The following is a 19,395-nucleotide window of genomic DNA, read 5'->3' on the forward strand; positions in this document are numbered from 1 at the left end:
ACAAAGTAGCCACAAGGACGAGATTAGGCTCGATCTTTAATAAAAAGTTAATACATCCTTATGGAAGGCGACCAATTAAGACTTTTTTGGTTGGAAACAACACATTTATTGTAAATTAAAACGTATACCTACCTTTTAACGCGTTCTGTAAATTGTTTATAGAAGTCAACTATTTCACTGTGCATGCCAGCGCCAGGCGTTATTGCAGGAACGAGCATTTCTTCCGGTTTGTTGTAGTATTTATATAATAATTGATAGATTTCTTCCTCTTCAGTCCAGATTCTGGAGGGAAAAAAATCATTATTTTTTCTACTCCCGTTGTGTTATTCGTCATTTACAGTGTCGTGCATAGATCTTTAAAACCCCACATAAAAGATGCCAGCCGGGGCCCGGCGCCTCGCGCACCCACATACGATATAGCTCTTAAAGCATTGTTAGGAAGCCTTTAAGAGATATAGCGGGGGCGCGGGGCGCCGGTTGGGAGCTGGCGGCGGCGGCGCGGGGGAGTGCGAGCGACAGGGTGAGGCAGGAACAGAGGGGAGGCCGACAAGTCAAAATACAGGAAACAGTGCGAATTTCACGAAAGTTATTCTAGAAAACTAATAAAAAGTAAGTGCATGGTCGTAGAAAAAGTAGGTATTGTATTGTATGCAACGGTGTTTAACTGAGTCAAAAAATACTCGTGGCGTCTTTATTAACAATTTTCGGCTTCGCCTCAAATTGTTACGCCACTCTTCTTTTTTGACCTCACTTAAACGCCAGTTGCATAATAGTATTTTATACAATACAATATTTATATTTTCATACAATATTTTAATTTTCTACGATGAAGTGATTGGTTTGTTAAATTGGTAGCAATGTATTTACTGAACTTTTCCCCTCACTAGCTCGGAAACACGTGTTTTGTCCTTTAATACCAGCGGTTAAAAACGCATTTTATCCACTAGTGGGTAAAGTAATTTGACCTTGAATTAAGTCAAATTAACTGCTTTAAAATTGAAAAAAGTAGGTGAATCTAGTAATAAAGATGATTTACCATCTGTGGAACTACTGGAAGCAGTGATAAACGCATTTTTTGCGTTGTAGTTTCCTCGCTATAGTGAGGGGAAAAGTTTTGTGTTACACTCGGGTGCAAATGTATTTTACTTCTCGTGTGTTAAAAAACTCGCAAGTTCAGGATTCTATTCTCGAACCACTCGCTTCGCTCGTGGTTCAACTATAGAATCCTTTCACTTGCTCGTTTTTCAATTCCACACTCGGCGTTAAAATACAACTTTGCCCCCTTGTATAACAAATAACTATTAACAGCTATATCGTGCTACTGCTACTAAATGTTTTCAGGGTATAGACTAGATAGACTTGTCCTGTCATCTTTTATGTAGGGTTTTAAAGTTCTCTGCACGACCTTGTAACTCAAGAATAACAGTACGGGAGTAGAAAAAATACTATTAAGAACGACCAAATATTATTAAATTCTTCAAACGTATGTAATAATGACCACAGATTATAAAAAGAATCATCTTTAACTATAAAAAGAATCCTCATGGATTTTCTTATGTCATGATTGCATAAAAGTAGATACTCACTGATCACTATGTGCGAATATAACTTCTATGGGAAAAGGACAGGGGTTAGTCAAGCCGAAGAAGTTATCAGTTGTTTCTGCCCACGGCAGCGTTGGAGGAAAAGCAACGTTTCCTCCGATCACATGGACTTGAGGAATGATGCCAACCCCTCTTACTGGTATTGCCATTTTCCTGGGGTTCATATGGAACCGGAATAGTAACATGCCTTCATATACCATCTGTTGAGATAATGTAGGTTTAATATATTAACAATCCAGTTTTCTATAAATTGTGTATGCCACAATGCCAATTTCCATTGTTTTGTTGGATGTTGGATGAGATCCGTTCAGCTCTAGAGCTTCGGTAGGGAGAGCATTATGGTACAAATTCCTAATGGTAGTCAACCATCGGGCCAGAGACAAGTTTTTTCGCCTTCGGTAAGACTTTTTTAAACTAAACTGAAGCTACATTTGTTAATAATTAAAAACTTACTTCCGTGATTGGTTTGAAAGCAATGCTGAGATATCCACCCTCCCCGGGTTCAAATTTTCCAGAATTATCCAGCACTGTCATAGGATTATGTCCTTGAACTTTAAGCCTCAATGTTGCGTACCAGATACATGTTGGTTTTCCCCTGTAAGACAAATAGAGGTATAATAAAGTATCATATCATCGTCATCTCTCAACTCATCGCATGCCTGATGAAGTCTCCATATGACTCGAACGATAGCTACATGTTACATGTGGCCAATAGCGATATATTAACGTGAATACAACCGTTTTTTAAAATACCTGATACATATGTATTTAAATATTTGTCATGAAAATTTTACGTCTATAAAAGCACATCATTTATTTAAATAACTAAATGAACGAATACATGTTCTGAACACAACTTACACATTTTTTAAAGAAATTGTGTTAATTATTTTGTCACCACATCTCACTTGCCCAAAGTCTATGGCCTCGACGTTCGAGGCAAGATAGGGGACAGCACAAAGTGCTTTTATTTTAACTGGAATTGTGATTCCATAAGGCACCTATAAAGAAAATTAGGTCAGGTTGTGTTAAAAAAACATTATCTAAGTACCTACAAAAACCACTCAATGGTTACTTAGTCATATTCAGTTATGAGCCACGTGGACCTAGCTTTAGCCTTTTAGGTGTGTAATAAGTAAATTAAAAATTGTGTAAAATTCATCACATTGTCATTTTACCGGTCGGCTGAATTGGTTGCAACCTCAATACACCGCAATGTATCTTCAACCGCTTGCGCTTTCTAATCTAAATGAATTTTAAAGTATATGAAATAGGGCTACTTTACCTCTATTTTGAAAGTATTTTCAACATCTTGTTCCAGTTCATAGAAATCTTCTAAGTTGGGTGAGAAGGTGACCTCCATTTTCCCGCTCTCGCCCGGGTTCAACTTGCCGCACAGCTTCAAGCCCAGCCAGCTTGGCATGTTTATCGGCTTAGCCAAATGCAGTTTCGTTACTATTGGACCGTAGTTGATTATTTCTACTACGCATTGAACCTATATGGTCGACGTCATTAGTATCGAATAGAACGGCACAATGTTCTAAAGGACTTCCCAAAACTCTTGTACTTTTCTATTGTTGTACTGTGAGTTCGCCGGACGCCAACGGCATTTCAGTTATTCGGTTGGTTTTCTATTAACTGACAAGCCATTAACGTCCGTCGTAGCTCCTTTAGTTTATACACAGGAGATAGTGATCATCAAAAATGTTTTATCAAAATGTGAAATTAGGACGCTGCTTGATTTATATTTCTAAATCTTAGGGACGTAACCTTCCTTAAGGATGTAGCCTTCTTTTTTACGAGGATAACGTCACCTCACCTATATTAATAAAGCAAGCAAGTCCGGTTAAAATATTACTAACCATGCTACCCGTAATAACAACTCCAAAATCGACAACGTACGGCGTTGTTAGAAATCCAGGAATAGGACCTGATTTTGTTTTCGCGGAATATGCCAATAAAATTTCTGGGCGCAATTTAATGTGTTCTATCACTAGCAATCTCTCAATAGCTAAGTCAATATCCATAATCGAAGGATACTCATCCTGAAACAAAGATTATAATAGTATGTAGATACACATAATATGATTACTTATTAAAAAGTGTTGCACTTTTTATTAACATTACATTACTAACCCACTCTGAGCAAATGTGCCAATCGCGTTGAATATCAGGATCCATAAAACAGCCTTCCGTCATAGGTGTATTTACGTGATTTCTGGTAGTTGTGTGGCTGAATATTTCGCCGATGGCACCTATATATTCCTCAGTCAAAGTTGGGATAGCCAAATAACCTGTCTCAGGTGGTAACTGAAATATAAATAGCTATGTTTAGTACATACTGATTTATCGACACTTCCGCAAATTAAATATATCAAACTAACTAAAACGAAAATGAATTAAGAAATAACTTCAATCACATCATATTTAAATGTTAGACCCTACAAAAACATCCTCAATGAAACTAATTTTGGTATAAAACAGTTAACGATCAATACATGCATATGCACAGACGCATAAAATACTTACATTTATAATTTCTGGCCTCGGTAATGAAAGATATACTTGAGGAATGACCCCCATCCGAACACTTGAATAGGAATGTGCGGGAGGTGCCCCACCTCCAATAAGAACACACTGTTAAAGTAACCGAGCACACCGGGCCGCACCACAACCTTCATCTCTATCTTTTCCTCGGGCTGTAAGATGCTTTCTGAAGGCAATAAATCCAGTATTGTACCATTGAGCTCGGTCTCAAACTTTGGTTCATTCAAATACGTCTTGTATTCAAAGACCAATCGTGCCGTATTAGTTAGAATCAAAAACTCCGTTTGATTGTCGTGGAAAGATCGGATTTTGAAATTTAACTTAAGAGTGTTGATATTGTATTTTATCTCTGAACTTTGGCCTGTAACACTAATAAACTCCGATGGTCCTCCTAACACTTCACATTCCAGTACAGCTTTCACATTCACATTCCAACTGGGATTAAATATGATGTGAATATTTTGACAATCACTGGGTTTCATTATTCCTTTAAATGGCGTGACTCTTAGCAATTGGTTTGTGTCTATTTTATTGCCATGCTCTAATTTACGGAATTTCCAAAGCCAAGGAAATTTAACATCGTATTGAAAAGGTATCATTGGAGCGATTTTTCGAATTATTTTGGTTTTACTTATTTTCACATCTCCGCATTCGGGAATAACATCACTTTCTTCACTGGGTGGAACGTTTGATGTTAAAGCAGATGGCTTCAGGTCAAACTTCTCCAACGTATCATTTGGACTATTTGGAGAGTGAAATGGAGCGCGATATCCCGCACTCATAATCTCTTTCAGTTTATCTATAAAAAAAACTGGTTAAATAAGGCTGTAAAGAGTATAAATATGTATAGAAACAACTGATACGAACCTCCTGGTTTTGTAAATCCTGTATCTGTGTCATAATATGATGAAGTAACGTTGTCGCTATCTTTATATGGTAACTTTAGTTCAGGTATTTCAGGCTGCTCTTGAAAAAGACACACATTATTGAAGTCTTAATTATCTTTAATATAACAGGCTGACATTATTTTTTCAATATTCAAGAGTTCAATAAATTAATTATCTTTTACGGAAGGCCTTGAAGCGTTAGTCTGTTACTATTTATTTAATCGTGCGATGTATACAATAAAACACGCAAAACCATATCTAAGTAGGAATGGTTAACTGCTGGGTACTTCCAATGTGCAAGCTGGAGGCAAGCGAAGAGCTACATTTAGGCCATTTATTTGACTTTACGTTTGACAACACCGGTCTGGCCTAGCGCAGAGACCCTGCTAAGCCGCGGTCCTGGGTTCGAACCCCGGTAAGGCCATTTATTTGTGTGACGAGCACAGATATTTGTTCCTGAGTCATGGATGTTTTCTTAAGTACATATATATTTTTATATTATATAGGAAGTTTTTCTTGTCACATTTTGACATCTATCAATGACTACTGTGAGACTATGCTCCACAATTGCGCATCAGCGCCGTTAAGAAGACCTTTTCTACTGAGTAACAATACCGAAATTTTTTTTTAATTGGCAATAACTCTGAAACTAGACGAAATCTAGAAAAGTTTATATGACATTTTAGTCTTAAAATGTGACCAAGAATATGCCGTTAAAGTTATATGGGTTCCTCTCGAGCACCTTGTATATATATTAGGGTGGAGCGAAAAAACACTTCTGGAATTAGCAAACCTAATAGTTATCAATCAATGCCCCTTAGTCTATGAAGCCTTTGTGCAAATTTTTTAGCTTTTTAAATCAACATCTTCTGCCTCCGCATTAGGTTTGAAATTTTGAAAATCTCATACAAACCTGAAAATTCAACTTTTAGATAAAAAACCTTTTTCGGCAGTATTATGTTCAGTATACATTATTGATACATATTATTACAAGAAACTACGAAAAATTTATACTAACATAATACTATTTTTTTTTTTATCTGAAAGTTGAATTTTTAGGTTTGTATCAAAATTTCAACCCGAGTAGGAATTCAGTCAATCTGTGTAAGAATGTCCTAAGATATTTATTTATTTATTTTTATCCATACTATGTAGTATGTAGTCGATCACTGCAGGCCAAATGTATGAACTACCACTACATATTTCATCGTATACGTAAAGTAGTTTCTTATGGATATAATGATTTAAAAATAACTATTTCTTACCATGACATTACTAGTAATGACACACTTTTTCCATTGGAACCTGAAGCAAACTAGCAGCGGTGTCAGGTTTTGAAGTTGTATTGTTTTGCTCTCGATGCAGCTATTGACAATACATTGAAAATCTATTCTTGGAGACGTAACCAATATATTGGGGAAATTTATTCTTCCAATTATCTTAACAGCATCCTAGAAAATAATTAATAAGTTATAAGTATCAAACATAAGTACGTACGTAATCGTCGTAGCCCAAATCTATTTTTTTTCTGTTTTGTATTTTTTACTCTGTGCTTATTGTTTTCTTTACATTGTATTTATTTTTAGTGTCGCAGTGCCTTAGTCTTACAGTTACGCTGTGAAACTTCACTATTCGAATATTAAATAAATAATTGTGATAGTCTCCAAAACACAATAAAAGAAAAGCAAATATTAACCTTATTTTTATGACCTTTGAATTGAATTCTCATTGAGTCACTATAGATTCTAGATTTCAAATTCATATGTTTCGTAGTGTCGAACAGAATTTGTATCTTCATAATTTCTTGATCCTCTAGACGCTCTTCAACGCTTTGGGTTAAATTAAATGCCATTTTGATTTTGTTTATATCTTGGAAGAAGTTCAGCGGACCCTTTCTTAATGGTTCTACTGGTCTTGACGTTAAATAGTCTATGAATACTTTTGATTGCTTGGCTCCGACTTTAAGCATGCTGGCTACATTTAAATCACTCTCTCGATAAGAAATGCAGGCACATAAGTTTGCTTCCTCCGGTTCAATCTTATACGTATTTTTCTTTTTGATAATTACAAAGGGAGGTTTAACGTTTAGGTCTATATCTAAAGGTAGTTTAGATACATTTTTAATTGTTACTATTTCTGCAATCGAAAAACATACATGATATTAATGCTATTATTGTATTTAAATTATCAACTACATATAAAAATATACTTATAATCGGAAATATTATCAACCTATAGCTAACACCTTGAGCCTAGGAGCTAGGTTGGGTAGCCTAGATGTTCAGGTTCGAGGAGATTACAGCCTCTTGTAAAATAATTTATATTCAATCCCTATTACAAGTAAAACATTACAGCTTATAGTTTTAATATTACCTGTCAGTTTATAGTACTCGCTGTATGGTCCAAAATCATATTGTAACTCTACTAGTGGCGTCGAGACTTCTATTTTTGGGTCCACAAATTCGGCAATAATTTCACATTCCAATAAAAGTTCCTTTTTATTTATGCCCTCCACGCTACCTACTAAGTACCACATTTCTTTAACAGTAGCTACTTTATGAGAAACGCCTGTTATTGTCAAGTCCATTTTTTCTCCAGCTGCCATTTTGAAAATTCGAGGTTCTAGATTAAAAAATCCACTGAAAAAAGGGGTAGTTTGAAAACAATATAATAATCAACTAGAAATAGTTTACAAATTACAAGTAATGTAGGTATAGGTAGGAAGTATTTTGTAAAACGTACGCAGTTAGCGGTTGCGTCTTAGGTGCTTTGTAATGTTCGCTCCATTCCAAAGCATGCATTCTCGTCCCTTTATTTTCCATTTCCACCTTACAGTTGAGTTGAAAATTTGTAAAATGTCTTCCGAGAAGTACCTTATCTCGTAGCTCACCAACTACAATGCTTGTTCCCACTCCAGTGGCTGACAGGGGGATGAGCTGAAATAAATATTAGTCAGTATATATCTGTTCAAAAGCTTGCCTTTGTTTGACCAGTTCCTCAAAATTTGTAGGTCATTTGCCTTCGAGGGAAGCCAGTCCTGTCAAATTGGTGCTTGTAAATTTGGTAGACCTTCAGATGTACTATGTGAATCTAAACAAACTAAACAGAATTCGCAATAAATTTTCCTATTGAGCAGTAGACATGTTTTTGATAAATCGTTGGTATTATGATGATTATGATTAAACTTTTAGACACGGGAGAGAAATAAATGCGAAATAACTTTAAGGGCCAGTTGCATCAACCATAGTTAACAGACACGTCAACGTCACGTCACTCAGCAAAAGTCTATAGAAATTCCCACCCAAAATTTTTGCCAACGCTAAATTCGGTGACAGACGGTTTGGTGCAACCGACCCTAAGTAAAACATGCTAATGTAAAGATTATTATTTAAAAAGAAACTAACAATGTCCTTAACTCTTTCCAACTGAACCACAGCCTTGTTGACGTATGTGTCAGCATCGATCAGATATAGCGTGAGGCACAAATCTGTCTCGCTCTCCGGTTGGATCTGTCCCTCACTTGGCTGGATCTGCCATCTTCCGTCGCGGTTTAACTGTAATTCATAATGAGACATACAGCCACACCTCGTTTAACCAATAAGTTAAACAAATATCTCTAGTGTAAGTGTAAAATTTAACAATACTTCAGAAGTGTTATTTAGTCCTCTATTCATTAATATCTATGTACGTACCACCGAGGCTCAATGCACAACGACCGGCGAATCAGTCTCCTCTTCTCTTCATCTTCTATAATATAAGTGAGTAGCTTCACCTGACCCTGTGCAGGCACCTGACCCTGATATGTCCATGGGCTTTGACAAGCCAAACAATTTTTGAGAAGAATATTTTGAATCACATTAAATTGAATTGGCTACATACCACCGAGGCTCTAAAGTGTACGACAGCCAGCAAATCATTGGTCACAGTTAAAGTCTTCCATAATCTAGTGAGACACTTTCCCTGATCCGGTTCAGGGCTAGAGGAGTGCATGTAACATATGTTCACGGGCTTTGACAAGCCAAAACAAATTCTGAGAAGACTATTTTCAATCACCTTAAATTGAACTGGCTACATACCACTGAAGCTCTGAAGTGCACGACGACAGGCGAGTCATTGGTCAGGGTCAACGTCTTCCGTGACCTAGTGAGCAGCTTCACCTGCCCCCAATGCAGGGCCAAAGGTGTGCAGGTGACGATCGGCCGCACCCCGCACTCTAGCACGTGGCATATGTCCACGGGTTTTGACAAACCAAATAAATTTATCCTGAAGGTGTGAGTTTGGAAAATGAAAGATTAATTGATAAGAATTAGTAGACATTATAAAACTACTGATTGGACGATAGGTCGTGAGGTACGAGGACACATAATAGTTTCTTCTTCATTCCAAAAGCACTATACGGCGACACCTATTTTAAAACTTTAATTTGTTGGGTTGTGGACACTGCATGTGTTAAATGACATACCATAGGAAAAATAAATTACCATTATTAAAATATGCGACAGTTTTAAGACTTTAAGTTAAGGTCCTAAATCTTAACACTTTCGCTACCAAGAACCCGACTGTCGGGCACACCGCTCGTAGAAGCGTAGCCGATTACATGGGTTTCCCCGTATGTAGCGAAAATGTCGTAGCGCCGCGTAGAGCCCGGTTTCGAAAGTGTTAATGTTCTACAAAGTGCTACGCCGTAGCACATTTTTCGTAGCGCTTGATAATGTGTGACATTCGCAATACGCGCTGAATGTAGCATTTTCTCTTACTTGGCCCACTTAGCGCTAATTATATTATGTTGTTATTGTACCTCTACGAAGCATTTTCATTGTAAACCCTGTTTTGTTGGCTACGTCGTAGCGTTACGTCCGCAGCGCGGTGAATGTGCTACAAAGTGTTACCGATTTTAGGCCACTAGACTCATATCGAATTTGGCACAATAAATGATTGTCTTCTGTAGTATTTGACATAAAAAAACAATATTTATAGATTTTGGGTATTAAAAGTGTATGAAGACTACATATTTTCGATTAAAAATGTGTGTAATTTTTTCTTTATTTTGGCCACCGAAAACGCTGTCAGCGATGTTGTGACGTCATCGAATTCGAACCTTGCTGCATGTCAAAACAATCACTGACATATTGAACTTTATGCCTTCATGCGCGATGACTGTGTTGTTTTCGCCTAATTACGTAAAGATATATTTAAAAAATATTTTTTGCTGTTTTCAAGTCATAATAAAATATGGTAATATTTTATTTCGGTTAATTGGACAGTACTTAATCAAATAAGACTAAAAAAGGGTCAAGTAGCCTATTTCTTAAAACCTTTTATTTGGCAAAAAATAAACTCTGCATTTTTTCGTAATCAACCGTTGAGGGTAAATCAACCACCCACCAGCCTGGGACACTGATTATTTGCTCGTGTGTACAAATGTACACCTAACTTTTTAAGTATGTTGCTAGTACTTCTTGTACATGTTAGTACGATAATAGCGAAGTTAAACGATTAGTAAGTACACTCAAAAAATCTAACCTGATCATATACTCTTGCACACCAAGAGCGCATGTTCTTATAATAACTGGGAAGGTAATAACACTATAAGGCTCGATAAATCCTTCTTTATTGCCGACTATCACTTGCAAAGACGTCTCTTCCTGGAAATATTTGTATGATTTACGGCCGTTCTCTAATAATGTTTATAGAGGTAAGATACAGCGACTCGATACCGATCTTTAAGTGTTCACTTTTTACACAGAAATTAGTATTTTTTTACACACAGCATTGTATGGATAAGGCCAAATATGTGTTCACTATAGTGACTACAGTTTTACTTATTTGATAAGTACAATAATATGTACAATATATACGTACTTCCTGCTCTACGATAGTGTAGTATCCTTTAATCCCGTTCGCTTGAATCTGTATTTCATACTGATAAGGGAAATCTATGAAGCACGCTCGCAGATTGATGTCGGGCGCGGGAGTGATCTTGGGAACTCTTGCGTCGAACGTCACTGGTAAAATAATCGGCGGGCTGTCCGATTTCTCTAACTCCAGTTCGAGAGATGTTTGGTTTGCTCTTATTAAGTTTGCAGTTAAAGTAACCTGTATGTTTAAAATAAAAATAGCTTCTGTTTGATTAAGTGTATGTCCTGAGTGCAACGTCTACCCTATGCAACTTCGAATCAGGACACTTGTATAATAAACATGCACGCCGTACGCCGTTTTTTTTTTATAACCATTTGTTTGTATTTTTTTTTATGTGTGTTTACCAATCTAACTTATATAGCCCTAGCTAACCAACTAAGCTATTAAGTTGCTAATTTACAGGCGCCATCTTGGATTTTTTCCATTGAAATCCTTACGACATCCGATATCGGATCGGATAATGTGAAAACGGCCTAACACCTCTGACTCGAAAAAGTACCGACGCGACGTAAGGACGTAACATTTACGTAGTACCTATTTAATTTACCCAAATCTAACTTATATAGCCCTAGCTCGTTTGTCCCTTTCTATAAACGTTCTCTAAAGTTATCAAGCCGATAAAGTTCGTTTGTCCCTTTCTATCACACCAATACGTTGGAAAGGGACAAACGAACTTTATCGGCTTGATAACTTTAGTGAACGTTTATGAATAAAGGGGTTATACTTTAATACTTTAACTATTAATTTGTAAAAGAGCCCAGCCTACAGAATGTGTCCTTTTAAATATATTTTGAATACAAAAATCCATTAAGATTTATAAACGAATTATACGAATCGTTACTATACGAACTCTTAAAGAAATCCTTGATTCGGGTCCCAAATTTATTTTTGCTGGTTGTATGTCAAATTCTCTCGGCCACTGAGGAATTTCCGGCTTTGGCATTTCCGCCAAAGCATAGTCAACCAACGTGATGCCGCTGACTTCCGGGCCATCAGATGATATTTTCACAGATGCGCTTACATCCACAATCGATTCATTTATAACGTCAAATTCTAAGGTATTCGGTACTCCTGTAACAAAATAAGATAGGTAACAATTAAACTATAAAACTCTTGATAACTAAATACATAATAATAAATAAATAAGTATATAAATGTGTAAAAAAGGTTTTACCTAGACTCACAGTTCCAAAGTCCAAACTTGGTATACTAAACCTTACCGAAGGGTAAATCACTTCTCCTCTGAAATGAAAATAATAATTTTAGTGATTATTTTTCTAATAATCTTGGTATTCTACATTAGCATTTAGATTTGGTATAATTATTCTATTATATTAAGTACTAAAGTACCTTATAAAATAGAAAACTAAATATAAATATATAAACTAATCAAAAAGACCTCCATCCAAAGGATTTCCGCTACCCAAAGGTTGTCTGCCGCTCTTTAGCGATAAGACCGCCTGTTGTCTGCCTCTATTTATAATCATTTGTTTTGTCTCCACTGTATCTTTTGCTAAGGTGTGCCAATAAAGAGTATTCTATCTATCTATCTATCTCCACAAGCTGCACCGGGTGCAAAGGTGCCCATCAAACTTGCCGCATTGCCACGTTGGATGGCAATGGAGGTCCTCTCTCTCAGCTTATGTCCCAACTCCCGTATAAACGCTATGGCCTCTGACACGAGTACTTACTTTAAATATAATTTCAACACAACATCAGTATCGCGTATGAGGAAGTTGACCTCCTCAAAGTACGGTCCCTGATTAGAGTTGCTGAAGGATATGACGAAGATATCCCGTTCTCCGGGACGGAGGCAGCGCAACGCGGGCGAGCACGTCACGCGGCTGCCGAACAGCGTTGGCGTGTCTTGGTATACTATCACACCGTTTATGTGACCTGATGAAGCAAGAATAATCAAAAGCTCTGCATAATTATTTATTAATTACTTCGTGGCTCGGAAAGCGGTCAAGCTAAAGTGGGACTGGGCTGGACACGTCTGCCGCATGCCGAGTGAGCTGTGGGCTAAGATTGCCACAGAGTGGCAACCCGGCCTAACGCGAGGATCCGGCAGACCCCGCCGGCGATGGCGGGACGACTTGGATTGCTTCCTTAACAACTGGCCCGAAACTGCCCGAGATCGGGAAGATTGGAAAAAGAGGGGGGAGGCCTTTGCCCAGCAGTGGGACATAACAGGCTCCTAATAATAATAATAATAATAATTACTTCAACGCGAAAGTGCGCTAAAACTGTTATCCTTTTGTCGTATTTTCCTATGGTCTAGCAACCATAAAACACACATACATAAACTCACACCTGTATTCCCAAACGGGGTAGACAGAGCACATGAAACTATTTAAGTTTCAGTGCCACTCTTGACAATTATGGAGTTGAAAATGTGATATTGTTGTGACAGGTTGCCATTGCCAGCCAATGAAACCAAAATTCCACAATCGACTTCTACGACACCCTCGGAAGGAAAGAGGGTGGTGAAATTCTTAACTCGGGGATAAAAATACCTACGCACAAAAGTCTCGACGAAAAGTCACGACCTGACGAAATAATGAAAAACTTGCCTTTATTAATCGCCAGTATTTCAAAGTTGTATTTCTTATTTATATAAACACGATCCATATCCAAGGTTTCCAAGTTGAGCACAATTTCCGGAGGTAGCGACGTCCCGACCATTGAAAGCGGCCAGCGGTCTGGCGTGCCGTCTATGTCCAAATAGGCCACCGCTCTAAACTCGCCTATTGCTTGCGGATTGAAAGTTATGGTTAGTTCTGTCGATTTATTTGGCCATAGGTTTCCTTTCTGGAAACATTATAGATAAAGTCATAATTAATAACTGTGCTGTGTGGGCAGCGCAATTAATCCATTTATAATAAATTTATTAAACCACAAACAGTTCGTTAAAGTTTCTAAACAGTTTTTAAGGTTTTGTTTTATTGGACTCTACAGACTGCGGGCGATTATGGAGAGGTATATTTGTGCCTTTACGACTGCTTGAATGATGATCTAAGTATTTAGGAACACTTATCTCCGTACTCACAATGGGTGTAATAGAAAAATGCGTATCCTGAAAATGTAACGTTTCATCAGCGACAAGAGAATGTATCTGGTCAAAGAATATCCGAGTGTACACACGGTCGTGTTCGTCGCTCTTTAGAACATCATAATATACGAGTTTTTGGCATTTTGCTGATTCGCATCTTTTAAATTCGTAGAGTATATGTGCTAGTTTCACTTTTTCGTCGAAATCTGTTAAAAAATAGAAAATTGAATAGTGTAAGACAGTCAACATAGACTAACTGCTAATTTAATTTTTATTGCTAATTTGTAAGTCCCCCTAGTCCTGATCCATCGTTCATAAAGCTTTTGTCAAAAACTTCAATTATTCCAAATACTTGTTTAATAAACAAAAACGACATGAAAATGATGACTGAAATTAAAATAGATAAATAACAGAGAGGAAGTGGTTTCCAAACAAATGGCTTAATTGAAAATAAGTAGCTACCGTGTATGACATCTTCATTTTTCATGCACATGTACGTGAGGAGGTGCTCAGATTTGTTGGTAATCTTGAAGGTCTGCTGCCGCACCATCGTCTTGTACGTCTCCAGAAACCTTACCACCTGCTTCTCAAGCTCAACGCTGACCAGAAACGTTGATCCGAAAAGTCTTATTTTAAATATTTCACCTGGATGGAATACATTAAGTAATGTTCAAAGAAGTAAAAGATAATTAATTTATGAACAATCATTATTCTTAGATCTACAGTAAATGTTATGTGTAATTGAAAGTAAAGGTTATAGATCCGTACCGGTTTCAAATAATGCGAATACTGTGCCATCAACTGATCCTTGCCGCATTGTTTTAAAAATTGCTTTAATTTCAACATTTTCGTTTGGATTCAAATATACAGATTTCGGTTGAAACGAAAATGGGCTGAAAATAATTTCAACAACGTGTAAATTGTTTTATTTAAATTAATATACAGTTAAGTTTTGCCATTATGGTTAAACGTGTGAAAGTTTTAAAAATCCAATTTTAAATGGTAATGTTAACTTACCATTTCGTATCCAACTTGAATCCAGCTGACGTCAAACCAATATTTTGTATCAACGTAATGACATGACTTTCAACTTTCATAGGAACTGCTGGTACGGTGATCTCATCAGGAAAATCAAACACCGGCCTAGGGCCCATAGCTGGATCGAACAATAGGTTATACTAAGTTATTCAGCACGGGAAGCATGGTCGCGCGATAGACGATAAAATATCAGGCCGTCCCTATCGCACTTACAAATAGTGCGATAGGGACGGCCCTCTTTGCTTCGTCTTCTAGATTTTATCGTCTATCAAAAGCGCATATGACATTTCCAACATTTCCAAGTCACTTTGCCTGATGACAAAATCATAAAATTAAGAAATGATTTTGCAATCGTTGTTTATATAAATGTTAAAGAATAAAATGTAACAAAGAATCTGTGGCAATGGTGTGAGACACGGAATATTTCAAATCATCGGAGAACACTTTAGCAGACGTGGAATCGTGTCGCTCTCACTCAGATTTCGAATGGGAACTAAACAATTTCAGCTTCAATACGATTATCAAGACATTTAATATACCGGAAATAGACCTCCTTGCCAGTTATTTACACAAAAAATGTCTTGCATACGTGTCTTGGTACAGGGATCCACAAGCATTTAACATAAATGCATTCACCATTCCAATAGAGTAAATTCTTCTTTTACGTGTTCCCCACTTTTACGACGATTCTAAAAACGACAAGAAATCATAAGAGACGAGGCTACAGGTATAATGGTAATCCTTTTATATTTTGGACCTAACAGCGACTTGATCATATCTAATTTCCAACGATCGCAGCGTACACTACCGAGTTACCGTAGTTACCGGAATCTTGTCCGGGAGTCGCTACTAAGACGGGACCCCCGTCATCCATCAATATAATGGTTGCCTCCCTATCTGATAATCTTCTAAAAACAATACGACTGTTGCTTAAAGAAATGGTACAGTTTCTGCACTATCAATAACTTAGGGGGGGCGTATGCTACGGGTCCCATTGACCTTAGTAGTGGAAAATTTCGCTGGCTTGGTTGAAGTCTTGGTTGCTCAGTTGGCAGAGCGCTGGAGTATCGATCCAGAGGCCGTGAGTTCAGGCCTCACCCAAGGCAGACATTTTCCACTGTTAAATACCTATATTAATTTTTCTTACTCAGTTATATGAAGCTAACGCTCAATAGGATACTTTAAAAACAGCTGTAGGTCCGCTCTGTCCCTGATTTTAGGCGCACATATCGGCAGCGATGATCGAATTAAACGCTGCTTTAAAGGCGTTTATAAAATACGCCCGCCTTTACCGAAATATAATCAAACATGGAACACTTCATTAGTACTAGATAATCTAGCATCCTGGTTCCCCAATCAAAATCTTCAATTAGATCAAGAACTAGTAACTCGTCACTTTGCTTACGCTCACAGAGACCAAACTTTGGCTAAACTTCTTCTAAATAATGTTACATTTCATACTAATGAAATCACTATTAATATTCCAGACCTCATTAAAACCTCCAGACCGGGCACAGCCCAACCTATGTTAACTTTGCCGGTTTTCTCGGGAAGTACCTGAAATCTGTCCGGTTAATACTGTCTGTTCACATAGTTAAAACCAAATTGTTACGTGCCAACCACGATTCTCTTTTAATAAATCTTTAAAAACCCCATAAGTCCGTAACCTCGTAAACGATAAGTCGTTGGATTCGACAAATTTTGGGAGAATGCGGTATAGATATTACCTTGCTTACCGCGCATAGTATGCGACCTGCAGCAACCTCTAAGGCGTGTAGCTTAAAATTTAACCTGGACTTAATAAGAAAGACCGCGGGATGGAGCGGCTCTTCAACTATATTTGGTAAATTCTGTAACAGATATACTAATGGGACAAATAACTCAATTAATGAAAACTATAAGGTCATTTAAAATCTAAAGTATCTAATAGCGATTCGAAAACCACGCGATATAAGGCGAGAGCGGTATTCGTTGGTTGTTTCAGCCGGTAACCGTGGTAGGTTAATCTGTTATTCCTTAAAGTTTCCTCGATACAGGTGGCATGCTTAAACGCCTTTCCCCAATTTTAATACCCACAGATAATTTGAAATGGTGTTCTTTTAAACCTTGCCTAAACTTTTTGCGTCTCAAAGGACTGGAGTCGTTATAAAGATTAGGAATTGGAATGTCTCTGCGGACCTGAGCCTAGCCACAAATCCACAATATGTAACCGGCAGAACAACCAGAATCACTATCGTTGAAGGTGCCTGCCTAATGACCATCCAACAACTTAGGTATCTTGACGGGTAATACAGGTGTGTAGGTATCTTGATAATCATAACAATGTGGGCAGGAGAAGCTATGAATGAATAAAGTAGTTGATGCTTGGTAATGGTCGTTTCCATATCTCTTGACATGGCGCGGTCGGTAGGATCCTGATATCAGGTATAAGTGCAATAGATTCATAATTCATATATAAGATAAGTCAGTGTGCTTACCAAAAATAGGCAACACATACTGGTCCTTGTCGGTGGTAAACGTGACCTTGTGCGCAAAGTCCAAGAACGATTCGGGTCGGAAGACGACGTTGAAGGTCACGCTCATGCCGGGCGCCAGCCGCGACAGCAGCTTCCCGCCTACCGGCTTCACGGTGATCAGCGAAGACTCCTTGTATATCAAGGTCAGGTGTGTCGACGCCTGTGGCACATAATAAGCTATAGTACTAACATTAATAAGTTTGACGTAGGGTCGGACTGTTGTGCTTTGTGTTCACGTGGTAAAGGCTCAGGCATCATTCTTTTACAGCGAGTCGAAAGATTACAAGAGAGTGCTAATTCTAATATTAACTCAACACTTGCATGTAGTTCACCTTGCGATTCTCACTATAGACGTGACTAATGTAAACAATCTCACCCAATACAGATGAGTTTGAGGTTTAGGCACCTGCATATTACTTATGTAACTAAATGAAAGTTTCGGTGGCGTTTGGCCAAATGGCGCTTCAGTGTTTTTGCCTGTCTAGTCTGACTACACAGACATACTGTTATCATGTGTCTTTACAACATTTTTCCATGGAATCCTAAAAAAGGCCTTGCTTTTTTTAATATACTCGCCTAATTACAATAAGAAAAACCTACGTTACGTGTTACGTATACTTACTTTTTAGTTTGTACAGTGAGCTGCAGTCGTCAATTTACTCCGTCGTCGGGAAAAGGATTGCTAAATATTTCCCGGATATATCGACAATTTTTATAGTTTTCAAAAAGTCTAGTTTACAGTCTACAGGACATATGTAAATACAAAGCGTATTTAATCGAGTTCACTAACCTTGCTAATATTCTTAACAGAAAACTTCGTAGTGACTTTCTCATTCGGTTTAAAGTTCTGAAAGACGAGAAGCTTCGGCGCGAACTCTAAGATCACACTGGCAGGGTTATGTTTGCCACCTACGCTAATTATGTTATCCACTTCTATTTTGTGAAGGGTCTGCAAACGTTCCTGGGTACTGAGTTTCATTTCCTTTACATATTCGGAGGGAATGATCTAAAAATGATAAAAAAAAAATTACATAACTTTCTAATAAATACTCTACATACCGATGTTAAAATAGAAGATGAAGTTTGTTATTCCACCATCATCATAGTTAGTCTTTACTTTAATCACCCTCGTCGCCCTCTTTAATCGTTGAACTGGGCCTCTCTTCATGTACACTCCTTATCCTGGTCCTGGGCCAGTCTCATCCAGATTAGCCCCAAAGTGAAACAATTTTCCGAATGTAATCTACGGTCTACCCAACGGATGCCAAACGCTTCTTACATTCTAAAGCGCCACTAATTATTACACTACAGCTACACCAATGCATTTCTTTAATTACAATCTTTTAAGTATTTTTAGTTTGTGAATGGCACAGTAGACGAAAGTTTCACGAAGCCTTTAGATATCATATACCTAAAATATAAAACACATACCACTTCCTCCGTGTCCACGATCTTCTTCTTCTTAAACAATAAATGATAGAGATCCGCTGTGAAATACCCATTCTGTTTAAATTGCGTGTATATTTCCATACCGCAATATCATACACGTTTGACAGTTTTTGTTTACAAGCAAAAACCATATACGTCAAGCCGTTACTAAGGACTCACTAAGGAGGAAAATTTAAAACAAATAATTGATCATAAAGTTTTAATAGGTAGGTACAATAGTACTTCATTTAAATAATTGAGGTTTCACTGAACGTCTCCTTGTTCTGCTCCTTATTCTTACCAATCTTTTTTTCAGGATTTTATTAATGCGAAAATTGTACAAAATTGATTATATATTTAATTGTATATTAATTATAACATATCTAAAGTTTTTATTCTATCCG

The 19,395-nt window shown here is 37.4% G+C and overlaps 1 protein-coding gene across 1 annotated transcript in view; it reads right to left on the bottom strand.

The window, feature by feature from the left end:
• LOC125227030 (hydrocephalus-inducing protein homolog) overlaps positions 1 to 19,093 on the bottom strand; it is a 58,626-nt gene extending 39,533 nt beyond the window's left edge. Inside the window, 26 exon segments of the mRNA XM_048131221.1 lie at positions 1,587 to 1,804; positions 2,058 to 2,199; positions 2,466 to 2,605; positions 2,890 to 3,099; positions 3,467 to 3,649; positions 3,741 to 3,914; positions 4,134 to 4,180; positions 4,183 to 4,870; positions 6,304 to 6,489; positions 6,735 to 7,174; positions 7,412 to 7,677; positions 7,781 to 7,974; positions 8,443 to 8,592; positions 9,115 to 9,301; positions 10,562 to 10,679; positions 10,897 to 11,134; positions 11,808 to 12,028; positions 12,132 to 12,199; positions 12,649 to 12,853; positions 13,531 to 13,768; positions 14,007 to 14,215; positions 14,472 to 14,654; positions 14,778 to 14,902; positions 17,545 to 17,723; positions 18,354 to 18,569; positions 18,998 to 19,093. Of these exon segments, the coding sequence (XP_047987178.1) occupies positions 1,587 to 1,804; positions 2,058 to 2,199; positions 2,466 to 2,605; positions 2,890 to 3,099; positions 3,467 to 3,649; positions 3,741 to 3,914; positions 4,134 to 4,180; positions 4,183 to 4,870; positions 6,304 to 6,489; positions 6,735 to 7,174; positions 7,412 to 7,677; positions 7,781 to 7,974; positions 8,443 to 8,592; positions 9,115 to 9,301; positions 10,562 to 10,679; positions 10,897 to 11,134; positions 11,808 to 12,028; positions 12,132 to 12,199; positions 12,649 to 12,853; positions 13,531 to 13,768; positions 14,007 to 14,215; positions 14,472 to 14,654; positions 14,778 to 14,902; positions 17,545 to 17,723; positions 18,354 to 18,569; positions 18,998 to 19,093 (5,321 nt within the window).
• Between the last annotated feature and the right edge of the window lie 302 nt (positions 19,094 to 19,395).

Source organism: Leguminivora glycinivorella, chromosome 6, assembly GCF_023078275.1.
Source record: "Leguminivora glycinivorella isolate SPB_JAAS2020 chromosome 6, LegGlyc_1.1, whole genome shotgun sequence".
Lineage (NCBI taxonomy): Eukaryota > Metazoa > Arthropoda > Insecta > Lepidoptera > Tortricidae > Leguminivora > Leguminivora glycinivorella.